This window comes from Amblyomma mixtum, chromosome 3 (assembly GCF_055824585.1).
Source record: "Amblyomma mixtum isolate Tamu chromosome 3, ASM5582458v1, whole genome shotgun sequence".
NCBI classification, from domain to species: Eukaryota; Metazoa; Arthropoda; class Arachnida; order Ixodida; family Ixodidae; genus Amblyomma; species Amblyomma mixtum.
This window is the reverse complement of record NC_143014.1, coordinates 271,475,942-271,496,162: the sequence shown is the minus strand read 5'-3', so window position 1 is coordinate 271,496,162 and position 20,221 is coordinate 271,475,942. Positions and strand designations below refer to the sequence as shown.

Below are 20,221 nucleotides of genomic sequence, written 5' to 3'. Positions count from 1 at the left end.
CTGAGTCATTTTCACTCTTGTGTGTACTTGGGCCCTGCATCCACCATGCTGTGCAGGTATTCACACCGCATACTTTGACTGCTGATGCTAAGCAGCTAAAGAAACAAGTTACATTTCTCACTAAGCAGTTTGACTGCCTCTATAGATGGTACAAAAGCATAACACAAGATTCTGCTGCCTTAAACTAAATGAGTAAGAGGGGGTTCTGGCCAAGTTCAAACTACATAGTCTGCAATGACCAACAACAGTTCAAGTCAAATGTTCAGTCTACAAGCATCCCTTGTGTTTCGCGGTCGTCGTCTTCTTCACAGCGCTGACCCAGCATGGCTGGCTGCTCTGCTACTGTAGAAGATGTTGCTTCCACAAGAGCCACAGCCAAACTGGTTTATTCCAGTTGCTGCGCATCTCTTCCTTTACTTCTTCGCCTCATAGTGCATGGTGCTGGGTCACGTCACCACAGGGCCTCCCCCTCAGGAGATGGAGTCGTACCAGTGAACAGTCTTTCAGAAAGGTGAAAGTGGGCAGTTGATGAAGGAAGCACGAAGTTGTCGACGTGTGGCTGGCTTTAGGTGATCGAGGAAGACATTGGTGTAGTGACCGTTGATGCGCAGCGTATAAGCTTTGTTGCCCTGCCCAATGACGAGATGGAGTCCAGTATAAGGTGCCTGAAGCGGAAGGCAAGCCCAATCCAAGCGTAAGAAAATGTAGGTGCTGTCTCTCAAATCGCAGTGGACAAAGACCGGCTTCCACTGGTGAGCGTGTGTCGGAAGGGCGGAGATACGGGACAGGAGAGTGGTTAGACGTTCAACGTAAGGTATGCCAGGAGAAGGACAAATGATGCTTTAGGCAGGCGGGCACACGAAATCAGCCGGTGGACGCAATGATGTGCCATAGATGAAATAAGAAGGGGCACATCCGAGGTTTTCATTGATGACTGTACGAAGGCCTAAAAGGACGACTGGCAAGGAAGTGGCGGCCCAGTTCTCTGGAAGGTCGTAAGCCATGAGCGACACCTTCAGCTGATGGTGTAACCTTTTGACCAAAAGGTGGGTGATGCCGAGAAGCTGGGTCAAACTGGCAGTCAGTGGTGATTTCTGCTGGCATACCGAAACGGGCTATCCATGTGGAAATGAGAGCAGAGGCAAGTTTCCACAGTGATGTCCAGTATAAGAGTGGCTTCCGTCCAGCACACAAAACGGTCATTTATGATGAGTATATAACAGTAACTGTGCAATGATGGTAGTGGCCCGACCAGGTCGATGTGAATAACTGAAAAATGGGTTTGTGGTCCGTGAAGATAAAAAAATTTCGACCTTCCAAGAAGAAAGAAACTGTTTCATGGCGATGTACGCTGCAAGCAGCTCACGACCGAAAGCACTCTACTGCTGCTCTGAAGATGAGAGCTTTTTCGAGAAAAAACGAAGTGGACACCATTCACCACTAAGAAACTGCACCGGGATGTCACCAACGGCGGAACCTGAAACATTGGCCATGACGCTCGTGGGTGCGTCGTGCGCCGGATAATCTTAAAGGCTGGTAAAGGCAAGACGCTCTTTGACAGCAATGAAAGCAACATTGGCAGCTTCGTTCCAGGAGACAGCAGGTGCCTTTGGTTTGGCCAACTGGAGTAAACTTTCGAGTGGTTGCAGAAGGGCAGCGCATCCAGGAATGGAACACCTGTAGTAGTTGACGAGGCCAAGGAAACACCATAGCTGACACAGTGAGTCCAGGTGGGAGAAGTCTGCGACTACCTTGATCTTGTCTGGAAGTGGTTGGATACTGTGGGCATCGGCTAGATGTCTGAGGAATTTGTCGGTGTTAAGAATGAGTCTGTGGTAAGCAAAACGTTCGAAGACAAGGTGCAGATGACGGAAGTGCTCGGCAGGAGAGGAACTAGTGATGAGGACATTATCGACGTATGCGCACAGAAAGTTGTCCCCAAACATTATGGTTTTTGTGAGCTATTCGTAACCCAGGATTATGAACATTACTTTCATATGGAACGTCAAAGCAAGGGTAACCAAGTCCCCTTGGTGTTACACCGAGCTTCTGAACAAATCAGCCTTATTTTTATCAAAAACATGCGCGATATGTTTAACCCAAAACCTGTATAATAAGCTATCCGATCTTATTTTTCATAATTAATGCATTGGCATTATGCATTTGTAATACGAACAAGCTAGCTTCCCTCTCACATTTTCTGGCCTTCTGTGGTACACAGTAGCATTGAAGCTGCCCTTACAGGTCTAGGGAGGCTCTTATAAACACCTTACACTGCTTTACAAACACTTTACACTAGTGATTACAATATTAATTTCCTATTAACCAAAATTAGAAATAAAAAAAAAACATTCTTCTGTGCTTCGCTTCTCTTGGTTTTAATCACTGTTGGCTTCCTTTCTAAGTATGTCATATCGAGCCCTTCACTTCGCTACACTAGCAGTCTTGATGCCATAAGGACCATAAGAAGGTTCTTGTACAACTGCTTCCCTTACATTCAATCACGCTCTACCTTAGAGTACCATATGCGGAATACAGAGGTCGTGGTTTTGGATCCCACTGGTGACATGGTTGATTTTCTTCTAATTTATTACCAATTTTCAGCCCAAAGCGATTACACCACTAGTTTCCCATTAACACAAATTAAAAAGTAAATTTAAAACTTCCCCAATGCTTCCCTTGGTTATGATGACACTTGGCTTCCTGTACCTTTACAGAACTAAAGTCCTTTGCTTCGACTTCGTTTAAAAGGTCTCCTTTTGCTGTAGCGGAGAATGGTCCAATCAACTACTAAACAATTCTTGCAATTAGGCAGTGATGCAGTTTCCCAGCTGTAGAGGTGCTAACCTTTGCCAACGTGCCAAGCATCAATTTGGTGGGGGATATCTGGCCTCACATCTCTCGTAAGGGCGGGCACTTGGGCATGCCGGTCGGTGACGAGCTCGAGGACTTTGACATTGTTGGCAGCAAGGCAATCAAGTCCTCTTTTCAGGCCCTTGGGTTCCATCGCACCACTGCAGCTGATTTCATTGGACTGCAGAGAAATGTGAAATGATAGATATCAGAAATTAGTGAAATCAGTGAACTGTGAACATGAAAAGTAGACAAAACTGCGTTACCTGGACAAGCTGCATATCAACTACCCGGTTCATATAAGTGTCCAGCAGGGAACAGATGCCATGTTTCTACAGCCAGGAGAGTCAGCCCAGCTGTCCCTAGCCAGCTTTGTGGCAGTGGTGCTCAGGTGGCTGAGTGATGCTGACTTGCCTTGTTCCCAAAGCTAGGATGAGAATAAGAGGGAGAGCAAGAGAGCGAGAGAGAGAGAGACACACACACACACACGCACACACACACACACACACACGCACACACGCACACACACACACACACACACACACACACACACACACACACACACACACACACACACACACACACACACACACACACACAGAAGAACGGTAGATTGGGCGAGTCAGCGCCGTGTTTGTCTACTCCTCTTCTAGTCCTGTCGTTTAGCGCTGTTTATATGTACTTTCGACACACACACACACACACACACACACACACACACACACACACACACACACACACACACACACACACACACACACACACAGTTGTAGCTACAATACACAGCTATACTTTGGCCAATGTAACTATACTCTTGACTTACAGCAACCTGTTAGAAAAATTCCTTGCATTTATGAGTGAATGTGCAAACACTGCTTGTCAACATATGTATTAGGTGCCATACAATTTTTAAGTAGTAAACAGAGTTTCATCATCAAAGCATGTTGTCGACATGACTACACATAACACTACTCAAGCTAAAACACCAAGTCCAGAACAAAAAGATTGGCACAGCGGTATAAGTAATACATTCATAGCACCAAGAAAATTAGCAGAATCTAAAAGATGTCACACACAGACATAACTAAGTTTTCAGCACACAGTGGTTGAAAACATGCTTGAAGAACGAATATATAATGTCCTCATTTGCAATAGCAGAAATCCTGGCATTTATAAATAAAACATCCAAACCTTGTACAAAGCTGGGGAAAAAATGTCCTTTTGGATTCTGTCGTATGTGCACTTTGAAAAGCAGCAGATGCCGGCATTCTCCAGGAGTCGCAGGAACTGTGCTGGGTTGCTTCCTGTGAATAGAATGGCAGCAGCCAGAAGCACGTTGCCATGTCCAATGCGCCTCTGCGTTGGCTGGCTATACCACTTTGTGCCGTGTGTATTTGGACATGTCGCTGTCACCACATCAACAGAGCCAATGACCTGGAAAACACACAGAGCAAGATTAAACAATTAGCGAAGGTAGGAAGATATAAAGCAGTACATTCAGGTATTCTGATCAACTGAGAAAAGATTACTGCAACTGCCACAATGTTTAAATGAGACTCAATTACACATCTTCAGTGAAGATTGTGTTCGGTGTGATGGCACTTCCTGCAGAGATTGGTGAGTTGCAGCATGCGGTCCTCATAAACAATGAATTTCAGAGGTGGTGATGGTTCATAGGAAGACCTGCAGGCAGTTTAGTATTGTCATGTGCATAATGAAACAATATGCTCAATGTACAACTACCAAAAAGATTAAAGAATGACCACCTTCAGGTGCTACTATGAAAATATTTGCCTGTTGATGTTATGCACAGGTTCTACTTAAGCAAATTTGGCCATTAACGAAGATACATACGTGCTGCTGAGCGATTGTGTGTATGCTTAGGCCTGACTTAATATACTTACGCTGCTGAGGTGCCCGAACTTGGATAGTAAGTGCTGTCATGAGGATTGTCATTGAATTTTGCAGGCAAATCATCCCAGTTTGGCGACGAACACCTCGGAGCTGTGTCCTCTTGCAGCAAAATATTGGCAACTATAAAGTCGGTCTGAGATTCTGTAATTTGGAGGAGAATTAAGAGCAATGTGCAGTTGCCAACATTGTGAAAGTAATCAGCCAAAAAGGTAGAGTTGTACCACAGATGAGCAGTGCACAGTGCGTGCGTCTAAAATCAGAGATGCACTATACTGGCATACCTCGGCTCTTCAGTGCTAAGAAACCAGCCTATTGTGTGTATACTTGCAGGTTTACACCACAGATGCATATGATTGCTCTTTCTTGAGACACAGTACAATTGCTTTCAACTGCTGGGCAAAACATTGAACTTTCATTGCTGAGGCTGCTCCCGGGTAGATCACCTGAATAACTAGCTCGCTTATGTCTGGCTTGCCAGCAGTAAACCACCTGGATGCTTCTCTCAGAGACCAGTGCTGGTCAACAAGCAATTGACATGAACTATTAAAGGATTCCAAAGAAAACCTCATGCTAGTGTGCTTGCTGGTTTGGTTCATTGGGTTTAATGTCCCAAAGAGACTCAGACTATGAGGGACACCGCAGTGGAGGGCTTTGAAAAACTACGACCAGGTGGGGTCATTTAACGTGCACTGACATCGCACAGTGCATGGGCCTCTAGCATTTAGCATCCATCGAAACGCGACTGCTGCAGCCCGGATTGAGTGTCTTTCCAGCCGAGCACCAAACCACTGAGCCGCCATGGTGGCTTCTAGTGTGCTAGCAATGACTATATCATTAGTACTCTTTCCAAGAACCCAAAGAATGTCCCGTTAGAAAATCACATGTAGCGGCACAAAAATGTATAATTAGGGCTGCTGTTACAGGGATTAACAGCATCAACAACTCACAAAATCGTAATGCATGCATTATAACATGCTTCTTTCATATTTTTTAAAAAGGAGACAAGTACTCCTTTGCACACATACCCTGCATGCCCTGTTTGCACACCAACACTTTTCGTTTTAGGCATGAATGCTGCCTGCGTACGTTTCCATGCCACTGGGGCTGTGCACTTGAGCTTTGCATCAGACTTGGTAGGTGCAGGTTTTTCTGGCCCTGTGAGAAGTGGTGTTGCTTGGCCATGGATAAGTGCTAAAACCAAAAGAAAATGTAACAAAATTGTGCAAGGAAACTAATAGCAAGGCTTCCAAGTATACAAACAGGCATTTATACAGATAGGCCATGACAAACATATGCTGGACAGTCATACAGGCTGTTTGTCAAGTGCATCACAAGATTTGCTATGCACAAGGAAACAGTGGATGAATCAGTGGTTTCCGAGGACTTTCACTAAAACGGTGGTGGTGGATGCCACTATGCTTTGTTTTTTTTTTTTAATTATAAGCCAATCAATCTGTGGAACTTTTGTTTCAAGTAAAAATCTCAGTATTTTTTAAGCTATCTCAAATTTCAATCCTGATCTTGTACCGTTAGGTCACTGCACTGCTTTTAAGCCAACAATCTTGCAACTTTCCCTTGACAGTGTTGACAATGGCTGTTTCACGTACTGATTGTGCAATTATCTATTTCTGTATGCTCACATATCGTTTGAAACAGTAGGGCAAAGCATCCTGAATTATCATGGAATGATCTTTTCCCAATTTTCCATTTCTATTTCCTAAGCAAGCCCATAGTCTTCCTTTCTGCCTCTGTTTAAAGTTCTTTACTTCCATTTCAGTTGACCACAAACTAGTTTTCTATTCCTTTCCTTCCTTTTTGAGTCCAAGCTCTTTTTATACAGGTACCTGAGCACCTCAAGTGACATTATGTTTGCACCTGATTTCCTACACCATTCCTCACACAAAATTTTACTCTGTGCTTCTCATCTTGTACAGCGTCATTTTAAGTTTCACCGTGAGCACGTAATGCTGGTACTCCGACAGCACTCTGGTTTATTTCTGGAAACGTGCGCAAAGCTGCTTAAGTGCCTGTTTTGCTAACTTAGAAGTCAACACGGAAGGAAACTGCAGGCATGGCAATTGATGTGCTTCATATACAATGACCAAAAACTTCCTAGCTCTATACAGGAGTGCACTGCACAGAAATGATGTCCAACTCTGCATTTTGGTAGTGAACACTTAGTCTATAAAGGGCACAAGATGAACGTAGCGCTAAGGCTGCCATGAAAGAAGCAAGACGAAAGTACGCAAGGGCTGCCATAAGAAGAGTCACTGCGCGTCTGTCTGCATGTCATGCAGGGTGGACATCGTTGTAGCATCAGGACCCGACAGCGAAGGTGGATTTCTCGGAGCTGTCTCAGCTTTTGATACATTGACATGGGAGACAACCATCCTCTTGCAAGGCCAACCTGTCAAATTCGAGACTGACATAGTCTGTCATCCCACCTACGACATTCAGCATGCTCCGACATCACCCTCCATTGTCGTGTGCTCCTCGGCAGCTCTACGGTCCTGATCGGAGACCTCTCACAGCCAAGGACGTAGTGCGTCTTCAACTCACCTACCGTGGACATGAAATGATCCATGATGTCTACGTGCTGAAAGATGCCCACACTCCCTTACTCGGCAACCATGCCATCAAAGACTTGCAGGTGCTAACCTTCGTCAGTGCCATCACAAAAAAGGTGAGCCTGAGACAAATTTCCTTCATTGTTTCAAGGCCTTGGCAAGCTACTACGAGAACACCACATTCGCCTGTGCAAAAGTGCGAAACCATTAGCTCTGAACTCCCCTCGCCGCATACCAATTCCGCTCTACAAGAAAACAAGAAAACAACTGGCACTCTTCCTGCACGACTTACATTTAAACCTTGATCTTAATATCCCGACTAATGCAGTGTTTTTAGACTTCGAAAAAGCGTTCGATAAGGTCCCCCATGGTCGTCTCTTACTAAAGTTATCGCGCCTTAATATTCATCCATGTGTTCTGAACTGGATTCGAGGGTTTTTATCTAACCGTCAGCAGTTCGTATATGCCAATTCACACTCTTCATCCTTAACACCTGTGCTCTCAGGGGTACCGCAAGAAACGGTACTCGGGCCCCTCCTTTTCTTGATATATATTAATGACCTACCGTGTAACATTTCTTCTCAAATCCGACTCTTTGCCAATGACTGTGTCGTTTACTGAGGAATTACTAACTCCACCAACCATTTCGCATTACAAACTGACCTTATTCGCATACAGGACTGGTGTAAAACATGGCTCATGTCATTAAATATTTCTAAAACCGTGTTAATGTCCATTCACCGTCGTCACAATCACGTAGCACCTAATTATAATATTAATAACCTGCAGATTGGAACATCCGAATCATTCAAATATCTTGGTGTGCATATCTCGCGTGACCTAACTTGGACCTGTCATATTAATCACATAATAAATTCTGCTAATTGTGCTCTAGGTTATTTACGCCGTAACCTTTCACTCGCTCCTTCCTCTATTAAACAGCTTGCTTTTCAAACCTTTGTGCGTCCCAAGCTTGAGTATGCTAATGCTATTTTTGATCCGCACCACAATAATCTTACTAACGCCCTCGAATTGGTTCAAAACCGCGCAACACGATTCATTCTACCTAATTATTCCTACCACACAAGCATCTCAGCACTAAAAGCCCGAATCAACTTGACCCCCCTAGCCTCGCGCCGTAAGATAGCACGTCTTTACCTTTTTCATAAATTCTTCCATTCTTTGCCTCTTGATAACCCCTACATAAAAAGAGCCCACCGCATCGCCCGGTTCAGCCACAGTAACGCAGTGTATCCCCTACAAGCCCATACTGTGACATTTCAGCAGTCATTTTTTCAGCGTACTGCACGAGACTGGAATGACCTGCCCACCGAAGTTGCCATTATCATCAACCCACTAGAATTCAAGCGGAGCATCGCCAACCTTTCATCTTAACATTTTTTACCATTGTTTGCCAGATACCGCCCACTCCCTCATGTAATGTCTCAACTGAGACCTTTGAGGAAATAAATAAATAAATAAACTGCAGTGAATGGAAAATGCCGGCGTCATTTCACCTGTTCATGAGCCGACTGAATGCTGTGCACCTATGGTGGTAGTCCAAAAACCAAACAGTGATGTTAGAATCTGCGTGGACTTCACTGAACTCAACCGTTACATCCTGAGAGAGTGGCATCCAATTCCGTCCGTCGAGCATACACTCGGGTTGCTTCACGGGGTCAGGATGTTTTCAAAGCTTGATGCCAATTCAGGGTTCTGGCAGATACCACTCAGTGAAGACAGCAAGAAGCTTACTACCTTCATCACACCATTCGGGAGGTTTTCCTTCAACAGGCTTCCATTCGGCATTGCATCTGCTCCTGGGCACTTCCAGAAGCAGATGTCAAAAATTCTAGAAGGCATCAATAGAGTTGTGTGTCATATGAGCGACATCCTTATCTGAGGCTCAGACGAAACAGAGCACGACGAGACCCTCCGCACCATTCTTCAACGACTAACTGAGGCAGGCCGCAGGTGTCACGCTAAACGAGAACAAGTGCCTGTTTCACCTCGACTAGCTCACATTTCTAGGTCACAAGCTTGACCAGCACGGAATCAAGCCCGACGAAAAAAAAGGTTGAAGCCACCTGAAAAATGGCCAGTCCCGATGATAGAAGCGAGTTGCAAAGGCTGCTTGGAATGGCTACATGTCTTTCCCGCTTTGTACCCAACCTTGCGGACCTGCTCCAGCCGCTTACTTGTTTGCTGTCAAAAAAGCAGCAATTCATTTTGGACATTCCTCAACAGCAAGTGTTCAACAAATGGAAGTAGCTACTTTCATCTCGCAAAGTGCTAGGGGTCTATGATCCTGCTAAGGAGACGGTGGTCAGTGCAGACGCTGCTTCCTTTGGACTGGAGGCAGTGATCCGACAGAAACAGACCAGTGGCAAGTTTTCAGTCATCGCTTATGCCTCCCGGCTTCTATCTGACATGGAGAAACACTATGCGCAAATAGAGAAAGAGGCACTTGTCTTGGTTTGGGCTTGCGGAAAATTCAGTGGCTCTGGTCGGCAAGCAATTCACAATCGAAACAGGCCACAAGCCGTTGGTACCCATCTTTATGTCAAAAAGTCTTGATGATCTTACACTGTGGCTACAAAGAGAAAAAGCGAATGATGAGGTACCAGTACGAAGTGGTATATGTACCTGGGAAAGCAATGACCGCAGCCGACACGCTTTCCAGAGCGCCTCTGCAGGAGACAGGTGACATAGAGCTAGAAAGTGACATCAAGGCTTTTTGCACTGCGTGAGGACAACCCTTCTCATCAAGCAGCACTATGGAGTGCATATTGCAACCGCGCTAAAACGACGCAGGACAAGAAAGGAAATCACAGGACAAGACGGTTTCGGCTGTTTATCTGGTGTGATTACGTTTCCTGTATAAATGTGGTTTTCCCGTAGTAAACTTTAGTTGAAGTTCCGCGTCTTGTCCTGTGATTTCCTTTCTTGTCCTGCGTCGTTTTAGCGCGGTTGCAATATGCACTCCATTGTCAACCACCAACTAGCCCGCCTTCACTTGTTACAAGCAGCACTGCCTTGAGTGGCTGAAAGAGTCCCAAAAATTAGATTGTGTGTGCTTGTATCTCCGAGAACTCTGCACAAAAGAAGGCCTTCTCGATGAGATTGACCCCTTGTACCCCTTAAAGTGAGATCCTTCTATGAGCATCGCCAACAACTCACCATAGAGGATGATCTGCTACTTTAAGCTGCCCGTGTGGTTGTCCCCCTCATGTGCAGGAAAGAAATTTATACCTTTTGCACGAAGGTCACTTCGGCATCACGAAAACCCAAGCCCGTGCTAAGGACTCCGTACGGTGGCCTACAGTGGCCAAAGACATTGCAGCCACCATAAAATATTGTCCAGAATGTGTCAAGATGTCCAGCAGCCGAAAATTGCTCCTTCAAAGCACTGAGTTTTCTTCAAGATCGTGGAAGAGAGTTGCAATGAACCAGTTCTTCAATAGCCACCAGTGGTTAATTGTGACTCATTATTACTCCAGATATCCGGAACTGACTCGTCTAAAGAAGCTACATCTAGTACAGTGATCAATCACTGCAAATCAATTTTCACCCGACACAGCATTCCAGAGGTGGTGGTCTATAATGGTCCCCAGTTCTCGTCCTCTGACTTCACTATGTTTGCTCAAGAATACGGTTTCAAACATGTCACATCAAGCCCACACTACCCCCTGAGCAATGGACTCGCTGAGGTAGCAGTGAAAATCATCAAAACTTCAATGAAGAAGACCCAATACTCGTACCTGACCCACTTGTCCTACAGGTCAACTCCACTGAAAAATGGCTACAGCCCCTCTGAGCTATTGATGGGGAGGCAGTTGCATTGGGGGTTGAGTCAGAAGAATCTTTGTCTGCAACCGCCTGCCGGAAGGCTCGTTCCCTGTTTTCCAGACGCCACTAAACTTCGGAATTTTGAAACCTAATACCTTAAACAGCAGCGAAGAGATTACGATAAACGACATGGTGTACGGCAACTTCCGACCCTTCTGGAAGGAGATGAAGTCTGGGTTACAGACTTAAAGCGAAAAGGGAACGTGATGGCGCCTGCAAGTGAGCCTAGATCATATAAAGCTGACACAGGGAACAGCACTATATGGCGAAATCGAACCCATCTTATCCTTTTTCTCAAGCCTGCAAAAGACGAGAAAGGTAACCAAGACCTCGTATATGAGGAATCTTTGTATGGCGATATACATGAGGACAACAAGGCACTAACACTCCCTGGGACTTTAGTTTCTCCAGAAGATTCACAAACAACCTTTGCTGACGCCTCTCACCAGAACACCAGGCGTGGAGGTGTGGACGTTGCGTCATTCTTCACAAGAGTTTGCTTTTTTTGTCAGGGGAGATGTTGTAGTAGCCACATGCAGTGGTTAGGCCGGTTAGCTTGGCTGCGCTGCTGCGTGCTTACGTGAGGCTCGTTGGGGCTGGCACATGTCTCGGGCTCGTGCTGCTATTCACCTGGCTGGAATAAACCTGTCCCGTTGGCATGTCAACATGACTGACAGGCTTCCTAGTCCACCATGCCACTACCAATAGTGCTCCATGCCGCCCCTCTGCTGTGCTGTACCAGACTGGGCAAGGCAAAGATTGCCCGGGTTTCTGGCTCATTTCTTTTTCCCTTAGGCACAAATCTACACTTTCAAAACAAAGCTCTGGCACCATTTTTTCTATCTATCAAAGTTCCTTTCAGTCGTTGATACCTGTTGCACCCACTTAAAAGTGCTGCAGACTAACCATAGAGTAGCTCAGTATCAATGGGTACAATGTCAGGAACAATTTCTGCTGCATGAATGCATTGCAATGCTAAGCTCCTTATCACCTGCTACCTGCATTACCGAAATACGCTGGGGAGAAAGAGGAAGAGGAAATATTTTGATTTTCCTCTTCGACGGCGGTCCATTTTAATCAACCGTAGCGCTTGCAGCGGCGTGCCGCGCACGTCACAATAACGGAAGCCAGCGGTCGGGCAGAGATAGGAACAGTGAGGCCATATTAATACAAAGCTCTAGTGAAGTCACGGCGTTCACACCAGATTTCAGTACCATTTACGACCCGTCCTTTTTTGCACTTTTTCTGGGCAACTGTGATCTTTAGATAAGCAGCCAATCAAAGCATCAATCTCCGGCGCCATGAGAAAACCGAACTAAACCAGACCATCAAAAAATGTCAACTTTTGCTCGAAGACGACAAGCCTGGAGCCTCATCCATACCCGCGTACTCACATGAGTCAGGAAGCCTGCTGACACCATCAACGATGCACTGTGCAAAAATTTTTTCAGAAGCTGACGATGCAGCACGAACATGCACATTGACAGACATCATTGAGAAAGCGTGCGATACATACCTGAAGCTTTGGCTCTGTTGGTCTGCTCTGTGAGCCCTCCGCAGCCAGAAGATGCTGTGCTGCTGTGGGGTCTCAGGAAATGCTTTGCTCGAATGCCAAAGCCACGTAGGTATGCCAGGTTGCACTCGTAGCTGTTGTTCTCGAAGTGTAGTGAGCATATAACACTGTACTTGCTCAGAGTTCAATAGTGGCACCCAGTTCCACGCACAAAATCTGCCCAGGCTTGCCTCTGCATGGCATCCCGAGGAGAGAGAGAGAGAGAGAAAGGAATTTTATTGAGATGAAAAGGAGGAGAGGTTGGCCGGCGGTAACATGGCCCTGGCCTGCTACTCCACACAGGGGAAAGGAAAGGGGAGGAAAGGGAAAGTGCGAATGAAGGTTGATGATGGCATAATAATATGAGTTTCATGGGGTGATGTCCACACCCACACACACTGGCTGGCACTCGCATCGCAGTGAGTAGACACACGTGAACTTCATGTCTTGAACACACACACCGACACGTCATTAACACATACTGGAGTAGGGGCTACATGAAAACACAAGTGTAAACCGTGTAAACTGTGTAAACCATGTAGGTAGTTCACAAGCAGTCACAAACAGGTATCCAGGACTGTTTCAAATAAAAACTTGAGCATGGCCTTTGTCACACACCACCAATCAGAACATTTCATCCATTGTTCTCCTTTCAATAGTGTAGTTCGGGCACTTGCAAAGAAGGTGTCCAAGAATCTCTGGAGTGTGGCACTGTACGCAATTTGGGTTAGTTTTTATTCTGATCTTGTGACGGAAGTGCTTGGTTTAGGCAATGCTAAGCCACAACCAGTGGAATAAAGTCCCATAACATCGCATTACCCTAGATGGCAGATGAAATCGTGAGCCGGCGTCAAGCTTAGAGACGCAGCCCTGTTGATGGCTCGAATTGTTCCAGTGCAACTGCATTGCGGTTTGCATTAAATGTGCCAGCAAGCCTCCAATGTCAGATCTGGAAAAGGCTATTTCAGTGAAAGCACTATCATCATGTGCCAGCCTAGCCTCGGCATTAGCACGCTCGTTTCCCACTATGCCGCAATGGCTCGGTATCCATTGAAGTTCTATGATATGGCCGCGGTGAAAAGCCTCAGCTAACAAAAGTACAATCTGTTGAACCAGCTGCTCGCATGTCCTTGATTTAACTTAAGTTTGTGTGACCTGCAATGCCAATCTCGAGTCACAGAATATAGTCCATTGGTGTGCTGACTGGTGAGTAATATAACAGACGGCCTCTCGTATGGCTGCCAATTTGGCTGCTGTAGATAGCCTTTTATGCATTAGCCTGAAACAGTGACATAAGGCATTTCCTGACATTATCACCGCTGCAGTTGAAGAGGTGGCCGTCACGGATCCGTCCACAAAAACATGCTGGGGGTCACCATACATAGATGCAATGTATGACAGCGCCAGCTGTTGCAGACCGCCTGTTGGGATGTTCATCTTCTTTGTTATCCCTGGAATGGTTGTACGTATATATGGTTTCGGTACTGCCCAAGGTGGCACCTCCACAATCTGTGGTGTGGCATGTAGTTTGCAGGTACTGCACTGCATTGCATCCAGAGGGCTTTGAAAAGGCTGAATCGGGATGCACAGCACTAATATTGGTCAGGGGGTGACGACGATGCCTGGTCAGATGTCGCAAATGCACATGAAGAGGCTCCTGTTGAAAATAGATTCGTGCTGGGCAGGCGCGGGCCTTGTAAACTGTGCCCCATGTAGAAGTTTTGCATGGCAAACCCAAGCATACTTTCAAAGCATGAGCCAGCGCTTTCAAGTGCACGCAGGCCTGATAGTCTGACCTCCGAGAGAACGGGTGCTCTGTATCTGAGAAGACCGACTACCAGCGCCTGGTACACGTGAAGCAAAGATGGCTCCGAGGGACCCCAGGATGTCCCGCCATACACCGCACAATGCTTGCAAAGCTGTCGAGCTATTTCTTGAGCAAAAAAATGTGCTTCGTCCAGGACAGGTCACGGTCTATCGTAACACCTAAGAATTAGTGATGTGTTACGTATGCAACAATTTGTCTGCCGATTGTGACCGGATACCACGCCATTAACTTGCGTGTTAAAGCCAGGATTACACTTTTAGTTGGTGAAAGTTCAAGCCCATGACAGCGCAAGTATGCAGACGTAATGGAAACCGAACGCTGCAACCTTGCTTGCACTAGGGGACGCGTGAGCGTGACACTTGATGTCCATATGCAAATATTGTCTGCATAGGCGGATATCGAAACAGTGTTCAGTAGTTTCTTGAAAAGGCCGATAAGCACGAGATTAAACAACGTTGGACTGAGCACTTCTCCCTGAGGAACACCACGAGCAACTTGATGATCTGCTGTGTCTCCTTCAAGAGTCTCCATGTAGACTGTCCGGTTTGTCAAATACGTAGCTTGCAATCCAATTGTGCAGACGTCCGCCTATACTACATCCATCGAGTGCATTTAATACTGCGTCATACTGAAAATTATTGAATGCGCCCTTGATGTCGAGGAAAAGAGCAGCAGTCAACTTGTGACGCCGTTTTTCATGTTCTACCATCAACACAAGATCAATTACACTGTCGGTGGCAGACCGGCCTTTGTGGAAACCCGTCATTGTGGAAGGATATAGTCCACATTTTTTAAGGAACCATTCTAGACAGGTCAGCACCATATGCTCCATAGTCTTGCCAATACAACTTGCAAGAGCTACTGGTCTGTAGGATGTTAAGTCGAGTGGCGGTTTTCCTGGTTTGAGCAAGGCCACAATGCGGCTTCTTTTCCACTGCTGTGGAAAAGTGGCAGAGGCCTAAGACTGGTTGAACAATGTTAAGAGGGCTTCCATTACCTGTGGGTCCAGATGACGAACCGCGCTGTATGTGATTCCATCAGGTCCTGGGGACGAAGGATGCGTACAAGCAGAAAGCGCTGCTTTCAGTTCTTGAATTATGAAGGGAATGTCTAGTCAATTGTCCATTGTGGGAGGAGCACATCGATGCTGCCGAGGTGAAGAAGCGCCTCCAGCAATTCTCGAACAGAAATCCTTCGCGGCCTCTAGTTCTTGCTGTTTTTCATGAAGTGCCATTGCACGGAAAGGGTGTTGCTGCTGGGGAAATGTCGATAGTGCTCGAATGACGTGCCAGATTTTGGAGAGTGGTTTGCAGGGATCGAATGTGTTGCAAAATGGCTACCACCGTTGTCTGCCTAGATTCTCTAAATAGCACTGTATTTGCTTCTGGGCATGTCGAGAGGCCCGGAGATCCGAGACATCCTTTGTCCTCCGGTATTTTTTCTCTGCGTGCTGATGAATCATCTGAAGCTGCATGTAGATCACATCCACTAGAGCTGTGGAACTGGGTGCTGAGATGTTGCACATTGTATTTTGCATGGACGCAATAATATGCTGCTCCACATCTGTTGGATTAGTGAGGTTCTCACAGCTCTTTTCTAGAAGAATGCGGAAAGCACTCTAGTCGGTGCAGCATATTTTGGCATGTGGAAGATGGTGAAACCACCGTAGCTGCACATACCCTTGGTATGTGGTCACTTCCATAAGTTTCAATATCAGCACACCACGTTGCGGACAATGAGAGGCGCCTGGATACAAATGCCAGGTCCAGGCAGCTGCCGTTGGTAGTCCCGAGCAAAAAGGTCGGCGTGCCATCATTGAGCAAAACAAGACCTGCACTGTCCATGAACGTGGCGATATCCCGTCCTCGAACTTTCATAACGGCGCTTCCCCAGCCGTGGTGATGCGCACTGAAATCTCCTACTATTATATGGGGCTCTGAAACCCTGTCGAGTAGCGATTTCAGTCGTAGGGCGTCAAATCGACCCCTTGGTGGGATGTAGCCACTTATAATAGAGATTGTGCACCCATTTAAAGTCACAGTGGTTGCTACACACTCGTGGCTACTGCCCCCAGGAATTTGATGCTGAACGTAAGTCAGGTTGCGGCAGACGCATAGTAGTACCTTGCTCAAATGCCCAGCCGCTTCAGAGAGGAAATTCTCATAACTGGACAGTCAAAAAGGCAATGTGATATTCGGCTCACATATCATAAGCACAGGAAATCGGTATTTGAATATCCTCTGCCTGAAATTTGCTAGGCGGCCTCGCAGACCTCTAGTATTCCATTGCAATAGTGCCGATCAAGAAATTCTCTCCTGTAGTGAGGGTGCTGACGACGGTAGTCATAATTTCTGACTGCTGCTAAAGAGTGGCAAGTACCGGTTCAATAGAGTCTAAAATTTGGACAGCAGCCTTAGCAATGGGCGTGTCCACTCCAGCAATTATCAGCCGCATCGCCCTGATTTGATCATCTGTTGTAGACACATCTGGCGGACATACAGGAGGACGTGTCACAAAGCTTACAGTGCGCGATGGTAGAGGTGGCCACTCTGCAGAGTCCTCCTGGGTGGTTGGCATTCTTGGCTCTTGCGGAGCTGGAGGCAGTGGCTTCTGCGCGGCAGAGCGGTCTCATTCCTCCTGATGTGTTGTCACTTCATTAACTAAATTCAGTTTCTTCTGCCAGTTTCGTGTCCTCCTTCTCGAGCGACGTACCGTGATTGCTGCTTCTTGGTGAGTAGAATGGTCTCTCACCATTTTCTTCAAGATCTTCATCTCTGTTTTTACCTTCAGACAATCCCTAGATGTTGCCTCATGGGGTCCTTTGTAATTGGCACAAATTGTAGCTTCAATCGTACATGTAGGTCCCTCGTGAACACCACCACAAGGCGGACGTGCTTTCGTGCTCGTACACGCAGCACTTACATGTCCAATCTTCTGGCATTTTCGGCACTGCACTGGTCGGGGTACATAAGGACGCACTGGGTGCCTCACAAAACCCACTTTCACATGAGATGGTAAAGTAGTACCCTCGAACACTAGTTTGACACACCGTGATTGGCCAAAACGATGGATGTCAGTTATGCGAACAGAACTTGATAGAAGTTGCACCAGTCCATATCCTTGGACTTGGTGCAACTTTGTGCAAAGCCTTCGGACTTGAAACTTGGCTTTGTCCAAAGCCGCTTCGGTGCCGGACTTGCTGAGGCAAAAGTCAACAATGCATGAAATTGGAGGCATGGTGATTGGTGTGCCTTGAAGCTCACTGTTCATGTAAACTAGAATGAAAGCAGAACAGCGAGACTGGCGGGCTCACTATAACAGTATGTGCTGAGGCATTGTGAGCACTGCCACACTCGTGAGCTTGGAGGAAAAAAAATGACTCGCAAGTACTCGTGAACAAGATTGCTAGGCTGCAAAACTTCGTCCTGTACGTCAAAATATCGTGCAATGATTTAAGAAATACCTGCTTGTGTTTTCTTCTCTGTCACTACATCCCACTGATGCGCTAGCAATGGCTCAGACTTCAAAGTGAGCATTTTCACAAACTTTAAAATGACATTAAAATATATTCTGGACCTCCTGTAAATTTAATACTTCGCTCCTATGGTCCTCACACACAAAGAAAACATATAGAAGCCTTTTGTACAACCTTGGAATTTTGTGCTTCTACCCCTTTAAGCCACACCAATGGCGAATTCAATGAAGTCTAAATGAAAAAGTGCCTCTGTGCTGGGCAACACCAGTAAAAACTAAAGAGCCCCACGTGATGCTGCAGACTTCACGGAGCAGATACAGCTCAGAAATACATCAGGAACAGGTCTCACTGCCACCAGGTTAATCATCAAAACCTTACAATCACTGCACTTCCCACTGCTGTAAGTACTGCAGGCTGTACTGCAGGGCCTATGGACTGAAGTAGCCATAGCAGTCTCCATGCTGGCTGCCCTTAGATCCGCAGTGATGGCACTAGTGAATGACATACCTGGCAGGCACACCTGAGAATAGTGCCGGGATGCCCGCTCCATAAAATTTTGCGACGCCCCTGGCGAAGACCTTTGTTAGCTCCAGGATACCTTCGCCAGCCAATAGGTGATAGCCATCAGAGGCAAAAAGGTGCTCCTTGGGTGTCTTCATTGAATCCAGAAAGTGACACTGAAAACAAAATGCGACGTGCTGATAAGGCAAATTGAGCAAGCAAGACATCCCAACAGCATAGAGCTGCAAGTATTTCGGCTTTAAGGCACATCTTGCCAGTAAAGAATGCATCCACACAAATGCAGTGCTCATTGAAAACCAAATTAAAATGACTGATTTATATTTTTGGCAGGTAACCAAGCAGACACACAAGGATAAGAACCGAGACCTGGATGTCCCACTGCACTAGGAGTGCTTTTTGGCAAAATACTGGCATAAACTGATACCTTTATTGCCTCCTCCTGCAGTCTTCTCAGCTGCTATAGTTTCCTGTTTTCTTTTGAGAATGAGTCTGAGAACCAAGGTATAAACCAACTGGAGCTACAATGTGCAGCTGTGTCCAACATGGCCAGTTTTCATCCTGATAGCATGCCCCACGAGTCTTTCATTATGACACCACCCAGTCTAACACACTACTTATGAGGATTATGACACATCACACTTTCTATTCAATAAGGGATCTTACGAAGAGATGCAGCTTTTAAATTGCAAAAATTGATCAATAAAGTCTATTTTCACAAATCATTGTATCCACTTGTATGCCTCCTTTTGTATGCTTCATTGCTGAAGTTCACCTAGTATTCTAGAACTGTTTCACAAACCATAGTGCTTCTGCATTTACAGGGTCTGTTCTGAAAGTAGTAGGACTGGTTTTTCCTGGGCAAACGGGCAGACAAGCGGTGGTCTGCGCATGCAGTATCGTTGAAGGGGGGATATTGGGAATGCTGGGGAAAATTAGTAGTCGGCTCTCGGCTGTTGAAGAGAGCAGGTCGCTTGTACTGTGAACCCCTGTCGAAATGTCTCGTCACACAGAATCATGAAGCGTTTACTGGATCAGCGATACGCAATCAAATTTTGTGTAAATCTTGATAAAACGGGCAAAGAGACTTACGACATGATTAAAGAGGCCTACGGTGACACTGCCATGGGTAGATCAGGTGTTTTTTGAGTGGCACAAGCTGTTCCCAGAAGGTAAGGAAAGAGTGGAAGACGACAACCGCTCTGGATGCCCTTCGACCAGCAAGACCAACAAAAATGAGTAGCGAGTGAAACATTTACTGAACCGTGATCGCAGGATGAGTATCAGAATGATTGCTGATGACTTGAGCATTCCTCAAACCCAAATTTTTGAGATCGTGACAGAAAGCTTAGCCATCAGGAAAGTGCACATGAGGTTGGTGCCGGGAGTGTTGTCAGTGGAGCAAAAGGCCAACCGGAAAGCGATCTGCCAGGATCTTCTTCATCATGTGAATGAGGACCCCGATTTTTTGCCCAGCACAAGGCAGCAACAATACCTCAGCACTCCTACAGCCCCGACTTGGCCCCGCCAGATTTTTTTCTATTCCCGAGAATAAAATAAATGCTCAAGGGGAAACATCACAGATCGGTAGAGGCGGTTAAACAGGCCGTGACGAGGGAGCTAAACAGCATTCTGGTCCAGGCGTTCCTGGAGGCGTACGAAAA

At 46.2% G+C, this 20,221-nt stretch overlaps 1 protein-coding gene and 1 pseudogene across 1 annotated transcript in view; one reads left to right on the top strand and one right to left on the bottom strand.

Annotated features, from left to right (window-relative positions):
* Positions 1-20,221, bottom strand: part of LOC149354755 (uncharacterized) — a 67,230-nt gene that overhangs the window by 27,861 nt on the left and 19,148 nt on the right. Inside the window, exons 4-10 of the mRNA XM_089583506.1 lie at positions 18,559-18,715; positions 12,700-12,928; positions 9,981-10,048; positions 5,793-5,958; positions 4,758-4,908; positions 3,120-4,287; positions 2,848-3,034 (exon numbers count right to left, since the gene is read on the bottom strand). Of these exons, the coding sequence (XP_089439632.1) occupies positions 4,827-4,908; positions 5,793-5,958; positions 9,981-10,048; positions 12,700-12,928; positions 18,559-18,697 (684 nt within the window). The 5' untranslated portion in view covers positions 18,698-18,715 and the 3' untranslated portion in view covers positions 2,848-3,034; positions 3,120-4,287; positions 4,758-4,826. The remainder of the gene's footprint in view (positions 1-2,847; positions 3,035-3,119; positions 4,288-4,757; positions 4,909-5,792; positions 5,959-9,980; positions 10,049-12,699; positions 12,929-18,558; positions 18,716-20,221) is intronic.
* Positions 10,779-12,502, top strand: LOC149354756 (uncharacterized; annotated as a pseudogene).